This window comes from Aricia agestis, chromosome 12, assembly GCF_905147365.1.
Source record: "Aricia agestis chromosome 12, ilAriAges1.1, whole genome shotgun sequence".
NCBI classification, from domain to species: Eukaryota; Metazoa; Arthropoda; class Insecta; order Lepidoptera; family Lycaenidae; genus Aricia; species Aricia agestis.
The window spans coordinates 6,209,729-6,222,783 of NC_056417.1; the positions used below are offsets into that span (position 1 = coordinate 6,209,729).

General features: G+C 36.3%; 1 protein-coding gene across 1 annotated transcript in view; it reads left to right on the forward strand.

The window, feature by feature from the left end:
• The window catches only part of LOC121732835 (sodium-independent sulfate anion transporter-like), a 51,198-nt gene that overhangs the window by 6,529 nt on the left and 31,614 nt on the right, over positions 1-13,055 (forward strand). The window contains exons 3-5 of the mRNA XM_042122833.1: positions 1,092-1,312; positions 2,823-2,997; positions 11,170-11,334. Coding sequence (XP_041978767.1) covers positions 1,092-1,312; positions 2,823-2,997; positions 11,170-11,334 — 561 coding nt within the window. The remainder of the gene's footprint in view (positions 1-1,091; positions 1,313-2,822; positions 2,998-11,169; positions 11,335-13,055) is intronic.

A 13,055-nucleotide genomic window follows, 5' to 3' on the forward strand; every position in this document is an offset into this window, starting at 1 on the left:
GCTCGAAGCGAGCCTTCGAGCTGTCAGTTTTGCGGTCCACACGCTGGTTATTGCTCGATTTGGAGTAGAACTATCGAGCAAAACCGTATGTGCGTACTTAGCATAAGGCTTAAGCAATTAACATATTTTGTATCCATACAGACTTAACTCGACTTAAAATATGAGTAGCAGCTTTATTTTGCACATTGTTCCGTTTACATTTTTACGCCCTAACCGCTGAACCGATTTTGCTGAAATTTTGTATGGAAATACTTGGAGTTCCGGGAAAGGTCATAGAATACTTTCATCCAGGTAAAATGTACGATTCCCACGCGATCAACTAATTTTGGCGCACCGGAGTTGCGCGCGTCATCTATTCATATCTATACATATAAATAAAATTGAAGTGTCTGTTTGTAATATTGAAAGAACAGTTTCTTACTACATGCATATAAATGTACTTACGATACATATACCAAAATAGCATTTTTTACAATTTTTGTCTGTCTGTATGTCTGTCTGTTTGTTCCGGTTAATCTTCGAAACGGCTGGGGCGATTTTGACGGGACTTTTTTTGGCAGATAGCTGATGTAATAAGGAGTAACTTAGGCTACTTTTTAACTGACTTTCAATAAAGTAGCAGGATATATTTTATTTTTTATATATTTTGTTCGGAAAAATTCTCTCTTTTTTATTATGATCTTCGTTATCACATTTTGCTGACGCGGACGAAGTCGCGGGCAACAGCTAGTCTAATATATAAATATAAGTCGGGTTTTCCTTCCTGACGTATAGCGTCAGGAAGGAAAACTCGTGCGTTCTGGAGTTATAGACTCCAGAACGAACGAACCGATTTCCACGGTTTTGCATTCGTTGGAAAGGTCTCGGGCTCCGTGAGTTCTATAGAAAAAAAAATCAGAAAAACTTCAAGAGAAAAGCAGGAAAACAGGGAAAATCATTTTATGGCAAAACAACATTTGCCGGGACAGCTAGTCTAGTATAATATAAACAAGACGTACCTAATTTTTAACCAACCACCTTTGATCTTACCAACAACCTTTTAGGTTAAACTTTAGATATTTATTAAATAAGATACTTGTCTTCTACTTCAGGCTTCCTAGTGGAATTCGTCTCCCTGCCCGTGGTATCTGGGTTCACATCAGCAGCAGCGATCACCATAGCATCATCCCAGATCAAGGGTCTGCTTGGACTGAACTTCAGCGCTGAAACTTTCACTTCGACGTGGGCTGGAGTAGTCCATAATATCACCAGCACGAGGGTCCAGGATACGCTGCTTGGATTGGCGTGCTGCATAGTGCTTATGGGTATGAAGGTAAGGTTGAAAATTGAATGGAAATTAGAGGCAGGATAGATGGAAAAATAACCATAGTAAAAGGAGGGGAAGTACGGCACGTACGGCACACAACAAAATCTCGGCCAGTTTTACTAGGCTGGTACCGCCGAGATTTTGTTGTGTGCTGTACATGGCGACGCATTGATACTATGGCGCACACATACAAGCCGCGCACGGTGCCTTTGTATGAAGATAACTTACTTCCCCAGTTCCCCTCCTTTTACTATGAAATAACTATTACCTATGTCAAAATGGCGACCAGCTTAAAGCAGCTACTCGACGTTATCCAACTAATTTGAAATGATTATAATAATTCTATATCCATGGTCGACGTCCCGTCGGCTGTTATGAGCTACATTATTATGTTTATTAAAAATATTCCTTTTGTAAAAAATATTTTATAAACTCCAGATCGGAGATAACACATTTTACAAGACCCGTTCCCGGAATATCAAATATTACACGAACAGAAAATAGCAATATCCAAGGTAATCTAATTCGAGACAATTATGGTGAGATTGAGTTCCAAATTCCACAATGGCCAATTCCGGGACAAATTAAACTTGGTTCAGCGGGGACAGCGCAGACGGAACGGAATACAGCGGAGGGTTTTATTAACGAACTTGAAAATAACCTTTAAAATTATTAAACTAAAGTGCATTTTTGCGTGAAGGGGATTCCCGCCCACCGTCGAGGACGCGCGAGCATTTTTGTAACGTTCAAGTATTTCTGCACTTTAGTTTAATAATTTTAAAGATTATTTTCAAGTGCGTTAATAACATCCTCTTCGCTACGCTCCGTTCTGTCTGCGCTGACCCTTAAGCTCGACATAAGCCAGTTTTACATCTTAATTCGATAAAGTCCAGTTAAATGCAAACAAAAAGTAATGTTTTTTCCGCTACAACGTGCGCATTTTTTGCGAGCGAAATGTTTCAGAAGTAATATGAGTTTTGAACTAAATTGGAGTTTATCTGGTTATAACCATTACTTAATAAAGCAAGGTTGCTAGAGTTCTGCATAAAAATGTGTAATATAAGATGTGTTCCCTCGAAAAATTCAAAATAAATTGAGCGGTTCCTTTTATATTTCAGGAAAGAGTTTGACCGCGGGCAAAAGTCTTTACATGGCACTAAAACTGTTACATTCTGAATAAAGACACAGCTCTATATTGTCTAGGCCTAAAGAAGTATAAAATTGAGGCGAGTTTTATTAGAGAACAGGATGACAAAATATACAAAACATTTTTCAAATATGCAATACAAATATTACAAATGTACAATATCTTCTTCACGTCTCTTTTGCACCGAGGTACAAAAGTGTTTAATGACTTGAGTTGTTGAAAGAAAAAAGTTGATGAAAGTGTTCAACACTTGAGTGTTTGAAACATTTTTTATCACGGTCAATGGAAGGTATACTTTCATTTATGTAGTAAATACGAATATTCGCAGAAACAGGGCGAAAGTAAACAATATTCTATGTCTTTTTACAGGTTCTAAAAGATATCCGCCTGAGCAGTAGCGACAAAAAGTCCACAAACAACATCGTGATCAAACAGAAGTTGCTGTGGTTCTGCGGCGTTTCTCGCAATGCGGTCGTCGTGGTCGTGGCCACCATGATCGCGTTCTTCGTGCATGAAGATAAGAACAACCCACTTATATTGACAGGTAAGTAAGAAAGGGACAAAAAGTGCACCAACAACATCGTGATCAAACATAACTTGCTGTGATTCTACGGCGTTTCTCGCAACGCAGTCGTCGTGGTTGTGGCCACCGTGATCGCGTTCTTCGTGCATGAAGATAAGAACAGCCCACTTATATTGACAGGTAAGTAAGAAAAGGACAAAAAGTGCACCAACAACATCGTGATCAAACTGAATTTGCTGTAGTTCTACGGCGTTTCTCGCAATATGGTCGTCTTGGTCGTAGTCGCGTTCTTCGTACGCGAAGACAAGAACCATCCACTTAAATTGACAGGTAAGTAAGAAATGGTCGAAAATTCTACAAAGAACATCGTGATCAACATAATCTACTCTCGTGGCGCTCACTTTGGCAGTGATCACGTATTTTTTGTGCATTAAATAATCTTAATGAACAATAGGGTATGTGAAAAGGTGATAAGGGTACGATATTTTTTTTTTATGAAATAAGGGGGCAAACGAGCAAACGGGTCACCTGATGGAAAGCAACTTCCGTCGCCCATGGACACTCGCAGCATCAGAAGAGGCGCAGGCGCTTTGCCGTCCTTTTAAGAGGGAATAGGGTAATAGGGGAGGGTAGGGATGGGAAGGGAAGGGAATAGGGGAGGGTAGGAAGGGAATAGGGTAGGGGATTGGGCCTCCGGTAAACTCACTCACTCGGCGAAACACAGCGCAAGCGTGGTTTCACGCCGGTTTTCTGTGAGAACGTGGTATTTCTCCGGTCGAGCCGGCCCATTCGTGCCGAAGCATGGCTCTCCCACGTATATATGTCGCTGATATAAGAAGTTAACAAATAATATCGTGATCAAACAAAAGTTGCTATCGTGGTCAAAACGACGTGATCGTGTTGTTTACTACTCGAGGATAACAGAAACTTATATTATACAGATAAGTGTTTAGAGATGGAGACAAAGTCCGTCCACCAACAAAATCAACAGAGTTTGACAAATGTATGGAAGTTTTATAAATTATGCGCTTTTAAGTTTTATAAATTTATTGTATCACTGATTAATACAAAGCAAGAGAGACTTTGAAAAAACAATACCCTTTTAAAGTGTAATTTATTATTTTATATTGAATTCTCATATAACTTAATTATAACAATATAAACAGTAAAATTGCAACGTAAAAGGTCTGATCATGTTCTGAAAAGCATTTCCAATTACTGTCAACTCTGTACAGTAATTAAACTTCGTACGTGCTGGTCAAATTCTGAAATAACAACACTTGTTACTGAACTGAAAACTGGACTTTAATTGCCTACTGTACAAAATTACTTTCAGCAACTATGTTTCATATTATGCTATATTTTGCATATTAGTCTAAGTATGAACGAAAATTCGGTTGGTACTCAACTTTATACTTTATACTTTACAAATATAAAGAGACTATCTGACGTTGCCCGTGACGAAAGAAAATGTACCAGAACCGTAACTTTTTCCGCGGTAAATTAGCCTTTGTTCTTCTGCTTGGTCAACTCTTCAGATGTGCCTTTCATCCAAATTGGTAAAACAGTTTTAAGATCTATAACAAAGCAAACAATCAAATCTTTCTTCGGTATAATATTAGTATAGATTTGACTTAAATTATATAATAAAGGCAAGTGCACACTACAAAGAGACAGTTTATAATTCAACTGTCGTTTAGCCGTTCTGGAGCGTCTAATAGGAGTCATTAGGGTGCGTCATACTGGGGCGGAAATGATAATTTGTCGTCGTCTACAGTACGAACGTTCGTTGGGTGTAAGGGTGTATTTATACTAAAGCTTACGACATTTAAAAAATTTATAAATTTTATTATTATTATTATTGCGAAGCTTGATTGTTATTTAATACAATTTTACGGCAATAGAAATAAGAAATATTCATTTTAAGTTAACATCTTGATTTTATTTTTCAATTTTTTTTTAAATGTACGGTTTTAAGCGTGTTCAGCAAATAATGCTAATTCCTTTTTACATAATTATATAACATGTTTAATATTGGTTGGATTGCTTTTTTGTTAGTCAGAGAATCATAAAATTTTTATTGGTCAGAGATCTTTAGGATTGTTTTTGATTTCACCATAAAATCACAAAATGCTTTATGTTCCGAAAGTTTTCAAATTCAAATTTTATGGTGAACTTGCCCTAAGGATGAAGTTATATTTGCGCTCATTAGCTCTTGTATATGCTAATTTCTACGATTATAAAAGTAACGACATAAGACGTATTAGCTGAATTATATAATGTTTAGCCATTCTTTCATTAGCTACATTATATATTCTAATGAGGCCTCATTCCCAATGATGTTCTATTTACTTACGAAAATTTAACTCAATTATCCATATATTTTTTAAAGTAAGTTATAAATAATCCTTAAATTTCCTTATGTCGATGTTTTTGCTACTTTAACTTAATGTTACCATTTTACTCGTAACGTACTCGTAACGTTTTGCTATTTTAAAAACAAAATTATTTAAAACTAGACGACGCCTGCAACTCCGCAAACGCAAAATTCGTTTATCGCACGGGAACCGTACACTTTTCCGCGATAAAAACTATCCTATGTCCTTTCCCGGGACTCAAAGTATCTCCATGCCAAATTTCAGAAAAATCGGTTCAGCGGTTCGCGCGTGAAGAGGTAACAGACAGACAGACGGACAGACAGACAGACACACTTTCGCATTTATAATATTAGTATGGATATGGATTGCAAGATAACAATAAATAAAAGAAGGGACAATGATTAAAAACCAAGGCCACCTTTACCCGGCCATTCGTGACTTATTTATAACAAATGGAGTTATTATGTTTTCCTTTTACGTAACTAAAGGTTATTTAAATACCGTTTAGGGTCAATTCAGACCGCAACGCGAAGCCTAGATGATCATTTTTGCTTGGTTCTTTTGTAAATTAGATGTAGTTGTATAATATCTTATATCTTTAAACGAGCAATTCTTGTATGTATATACTCATATAATTGGAATCTCGAAATCGGCTCCAACGATTTTCATGAAATTTAGTATATACCCCTATATTTAGTTTCGGATGCGAAAAATCGATCTAGCTAGGAATCATTTTTAGAAAATGTCATTTTATTCGTGTTTTATCGAATACCGAGCAAAGTTCGGTCAAATAGCTAGTGTTTGTAATTAGAAAAAAAATATAAACAGATTATTATCTAGATATTTGTCGCCAATATATTCTATCGTGATACGACCAAACCGGCAACGTTAATCTGTTCTGACTTATCTTCCACAGGGAATATACACGTGGAACCAACGATATCAAAATACTTAGATAAGACGTATGCCGTCAAAACTGTAGCAATGTTTTTGCATGCAAAATGTGTATCGAGAAAATATTGTCGTCCTTTTTTGTCTTACAGTAATAGCATATACTACTTTCTCTTTCGCTCATTTTACGCTTTAATCGAATCGAGAAAATATTGTCGTCCTTTTTTGTCTTACAGTAATAGACAGTAATTTAAATATTAATAAAATATTAGTAATTACGTGTGAAATATTACACCTTTGGCTTTATTTGTATTCCTCGTTTTGTTACTGCACTGTCGGAAGGCACATGACGGCATTCTGGAGCGAAATGTAGCGAAAAACAACGCGGTAATTAATGAATTAAACACGTCCGGCTGTTACCGCGTCCTAAGGCACACTGCTCTCAGATGAGTGAGCTCACTCACTTCGAGGGTGACACATTGTCGCGCTGACGATTGTATGGAATGCCTTTTCTAACGTTCTAATTCTATGCGTGGAACTCGCATGATAAACCCAGATGACTACAAAAATATCACCTTTCAGAATATGTACTAATAGCTTTTGCCGGCGGCTTCGCCCGCGTGGAATTCTGAGAACGACATAATATCACGCCGCCTTTGTCTTTGCCACAAATAGTTATAATATAATTAATTGAACTGCACACAGTTCAATTAATTATATTATAACTATTTATCTCATTTCGCTCATTTTACGCTTTAATCGAATCGAGAAAATATTGTCGTCCTTTTTTGTCTTACAGTAATTAGACAGTAATTTAAATATTAATAAAATCTTAGTAATTACGTGTGAAATATTACACCTTTGGCTTTATTTGTATTCCTCGTTTTGTTACTGCACTGTCGGAAGGCACATGACGGCATTCTGGAGCGAAATGTAGCGAAAAACAACGCGGTAATTAATGAATTAAACACGTCCGGCTGTTACCGCGTCCTAAGGCACACTGCTCTCAGATGAGTGAGCTCACTCACTTCGAGGGTGACACATTTTCGCGCTGACGATTGTATGGAATGCCTTTTCTAACGTTCTAATTCTATGCGTGGAACTCGCATGATAAACCCAGATGACTACAAAAATATCACCTTTCAGAATATGTACTAATAGCTTTTGCCCGCGGCTTCGTCCGCGTGGAATTCTGAGAACGACATAATATCACGCCGCCTTTGTGTGCAGTTCAATTAATTATATTATAACTATTTGTATTTGTAATGTTATCATTATGTGCACAATAAAGTATCTTAGTTTGTTTGTTTATCAGAATACATACATAGCTTTTTATAAATAAAATATCAAATCCAGCCGACAGATCACGACTTAGGGCCAGGCCACAACACTGCGTTGCGGCGTCGCATCGTATAAATCTACGACGCCGCAGAACGCATCGTGAAAATTTCCGATGTAAAGAGAGAGAGAGAGCTATGCTATATGAAATTTTTGCGTTACGACATCGCATCTCATTTATGTGCGATGTTGTTTTGCGATACGACGCCACAACGCAGTGTTGGGGCCTGGGCCCGTACCACCAAACCGTTTTGAGACTCAAACGATCGAACGAGAATGCCGCGTCCTGCTCTAACAAACGTGAAACGACGTTGTTAGAGCAGGACGCGGTATTCTCGTTCGATTGTTTGAGTTTTAAAACGGTTTCGTGGTAGGCTTCCTGGCCCTCACATTGAATTGACATAATCCGACCAAAAGACTGCTGATGAATCAATTTCTTCGATGGTACTTCTTAGAAACATAAACTAGACATCCGCCATTTTGTTGAGGTAAATTTGTTGAATGCGGCAACTCTTTTGTCCGAAATAAAAACTATTTTACAGCTTTATCAGTTGTAAAATATGAAAAATATCCATACCTACTTATACAGTGTGTAACAAAAACTAGTGATAATACTTTAGGGTGTGTACATGTTCCTTGTAGAGAGTTCACTGTGAAAGTAGCAGCTCTGAAAGACGAACATTTTTTTTCACTTTTAAATGGGCAAGGGCCCGAGCGTCACGAGTTTCCCCATACAAAAGTAAAAAAAAATTTGGTCTTTCAGAGCTGCTACTTTCACAGTGAACTCTCTATAAGAAACACGTACACACCCTAAAGTATTATCACTTATGTTTGTTACACACTGTATATTATAAATGCAAAAGTGTGTCTGTATGTCTGTTAACTCTTCAAACTGCTGAACCGATTTTGCTGAAAGTATATACTTTCAGTCTCGGGATAGGACATAGGACACTTTTTATCCCGGATAAATGTACGGTTCCCGCGCGATAAGCGAATTTTGGCGCTACGGAGTTGCGGGCGTCATCGACTATAGAATAAAGAGACAATGTAGTTTTTTTAATGTTCCTTTTGGCGTAAGTTTAATTTATATTATGTACTATTATAAGAACGTAGATTATTTTGTAATTGCAAAAACGATTCCTAAAATTTTAATAATATAATAATAAGTACCTGGATGACCGAGCTTTGCTCGGTACCTATAGCAAACACTCATTGACTTCGTGTTACTTAATAACGCCATCTGCTGGTCGTTAAAAGAATTAGTTGCTCACAAAATAGTATTTATTATTCGCCGATGTCAGGAAGAGTCATATTTTTCAGTTTATCGATTATCGATAAAACACGAATAAAAAGACATTTTCTGAGAATGGTTCCTATTTATCACCCCATATATATATATATATATATATATATATATATATGTATATATATATATATATATATATATATATATATATATATATATATATATATATATATATATATGTATATATATATATATATATATATATATATATATATATATATATATATATATATATATATATATATATATATATATATATATATATATATATATATATATATATATATATATATATATATATATATATATATATATATATATATATATATATATATATATATACACATATACATATTATTTAATATACATCCATGACCCAGGAACAGTTCCGTCGGCGGGATTCGAACCCGAGGTCGTCATGTCTAGGGAATGCAATCTTGGTCCAAGATTGACTATTCAAGATCTTGGCGTCTTTTTTCTGAATCAAGATTGGTCAGTTCGAGATCCTGTTGAGATTCGGGTCGAGATCTTGGTCGCGAAACAAGATTTTCGGGATTTTCAAGATTGAGCAAAATAATTGAAAAAAATGCGTTTTTTTGCTGCAAATTGATAGTAACCAGTATTTTAATATTAAATAATATATTATGTAATGTTTCAAAGAATTTGTTTTTGAGAAAATTGGGTATTGTTGTATAAACTAAACATAACAAACTCAGTTTTTACAAATTGAAGTTTTCGAAACATAAAAATCTGACAAGTTAAGGCGCAGCGCAGACGACAGACTATCTATCCTTGACGCACTTTTTAGTCCGTGGAAATAGAATCTATGCAATTATATGCAGTAACGCATACGATGCGCAGCGCAGACGTCACGACGACATATAATTTGGCAATTGCATAGGTTCTACTTCCACGGACTAAAAAGTGCGTCACAGATAGTCTGTCGTCTGCGCTGCGGCCTGCGCGTTATCCTATCCTATACACGCAATATACACACATACAAACGCTAACACACACACATACGCAGTACGCACCTGTGAAGTTTACTTGTTTTAACTACAGATGGCGCTAGATCAAACCACAGGATATAGATCAAATGTTCGTTTCGTGAGCCGTCAAACTCTTCTAAGACGCTTATCTGTCTACTATCATATATACCCTAAACTGTGGTTCGCGCTTTGCCGCGCAGGTATGAACAATCTGAAAATCTCGAAATCTTGTTACAATCTTGGACTATTTTGTCAAAATCGCGAACAGGATTTCGAAATTCAGGATTGAAGGCTTTCAAGATTGAATCTTGGAAAATCACTCAAGATCTTGGTGGAATCTTGATCTTGCAAGATCAAGATTGCATTCCCTAGTCATGTCTCATAATGTCTCATAATGCCTATGCCACATATAATAATACTAGATGACGCCTGCAACTCCCAACAACTCCCAACAAACCATACATTTTCCGGGATAAAAAGTATGCTATGTCCTTTCCCGGGACTCAAAGTATCTCCATGCCAAATTTCAGCAAAATCGGTTTGGGCGTGAAGAGGTAACAGACCGACAGACAGACAGACACACTTTCGCATTTATAATATTAGTATGGATTTAACCGACTTCAAGATGGTTCTAAATATCTGTGTTTCAAAACTATGACATTAGGAGGAGTGCTCATATTGAATACATGATCCTTAATTACATTTAAACTTAGGAACCATTTGCGAACACATTTGGGACCTAAGGATTTCAGGCTTATCTCAGGGCACAGTTGCTATAAAATAAATCCTAAATAAGAGGACAGTACTGATATCTTAAGCTGTTATTAACAATAAGTGGTTTACATGGAAAATGTATTATAGTCTAAGATCCGAACTAAGATTGACCTTTACCGTTGTGTCAAACAGATTAAAATTATGTTTTATGAAATAAAATAAGTTTCTTAATTTGCCATGGCAAATCCAATGAAAATGGCCAAGGCTATTTTTTATATAAGTAATATTTATAAAATAAATTTGTAATTTTGGCAAGTACTTATCATAATTTTTGAGGTCCACGTTTTTTCAGGCAATCCTTACTTTTATTTTAAATTTTAGGATTGCTTAAAATTGGTTCCAATTTTAAATGGATTGCCATTTTACAACTTATCGGAAAATCTAGATATATAATTTCATAAAGTATTATTTTCATCTGGTGACCACAATGCTGCAGGACGATTTTACTTCGGCTCCTGTACTATTACGGTTGGCGCTTATCTGGTTTTTCGTTTTAGACTGAAATTCTGTGTTTTAGGTGACATAACACCTGGCTTACCCACACCGCGGCTACCTCCGTTCGAGACGACCAGTGTCAACGGAACCGTCACCGCTGGGGAGATGCTATCGCACCTGGGGTCAGGCTTACTGGTCGTTCCGCTGGTGGGCATCATATCAAATGTGGCTATAGCCAAGGCTTTCTGTAAGTATCTGAGATAGTATTTTTGCGCTAATACTGCATGGCTTGTTTATGTGAGTTTGAGGTTTCTTATTGTTTCTAGAAAAGGTATGTGTCGAAAATGAAATTATGAATTAAAGGCTATTATAGCCAAGGCTTTCTGTAAGTATCTGAGATAGTATTTCTGCGCTAAAACTGCATGGCTTGTTTATGTTAGTTTAAGGTTTCTTATTGTTTTAAGACATTGTATCTGTGGTAAATGAAATTACGCTCTCAGTTCATAGATATTATACGTTTATATGTGACTAGTCTTACATTGGTTTGGACTAAATAATAATGTTATGGTAACAAGCTTATGTGCAGTATAATATGATGTTACTTAAAAGCCCAGTCCATTTCATAAGTCCTTGCATCTCTAAGGGACCTATCAGACAGAGATTGGATACTTACACAGGAGGCATTCGGACCGCGTCGTAATTGCTCCTGTGTGACTGACCTTTGCGAATGCGAACACAGAACATATGAAGGCGTGACCGCAGCTCTCTGTCTGATGGATCTCTGAATATATTTTATTTTATTTTTATTTGACTCTCTTTCTAAAAGACAGCTAACCATGAACAATATAAATAAAGTTTAACTTAAATTTAAAAATAACAATCGACACTATATGGAATAGTCTATAATTTTGTTGGCACCTCTATTAAATGAATTAAATGCAAACAGCTAAAGGTTAAAGCGACCGCCCTGAATGTTTCCTCAAGTTTTTCACTCAGAGCCGACTCCTCATTACTGATGTTAATTACTAAGCTAAACTAACCACTAAGTCGTTCCACAAAGTGTTAAAGATCCGGTCATAGAGACCAGTCGAAGCGATAGTGAAGCGATAATCCATACTAATATTATAAATGCGAAAGTATCTCTGTCTGTCTGTCTGTCTGTCTGTCTGTCTGTCTGTCTGTCTGTCTTGCTTTCACGCCAAAACTACTGAACCGATTGCAATGAAATTTTGTACACAGTTATTCTAGAGTCTGAGAAAGGACATAGGCTACATTTTGATGTGGGAAAATATCTTATTTCCATGAAAATATCGATGAAAATGAATTCGCATTGCGCGTGGCCAGCGCTCATCCCGGGGGTCCTGGGTTCAAGTCCCGCAGGCGGAACAAAAAGTTTTCAATTTTCTTGGGTCTTGGATGTGTATTAAAATAAAATTTCAAAAATCTTAAACATATTTTATGTATAATATTATAAAAAATCCAGAAATATATCGATGCAATTTCTAATACGAACATTTTAGTTCTAATACGATTCAACAGATGGCGCTTTATTTTTTACTTTATTGTAACATAGAACTAATCATACTTATTAGTATGTTTTTGTTTATAGTTTTTAATACGTTAGAATATTATGTTTAATAATTTAATCACTTGGTATAATAATAATCAATCTATCTTATCTTATAGAACTCCTACTGCATTTCTAATCAATACTATCCATATATCCATATATCCATATATAATATTATAAATGCGAAAGTATCTCTGTCTGTCTGTCTGTCTGTCTTGCTTTCACGCCAAAACTACTGAACCGATTGCAATGAAATTTTGTACACAGTTATTCTAGAGTCTGAGAAAGGACATAGGCTACATTTTGATGTGGGAAAATATCTTATTTCCATGAAAATATCGATGAAAATGAATTCGCATTGCGCGTGGCCAGCGCTCATCCCGGGGTCCTGGGTTCGA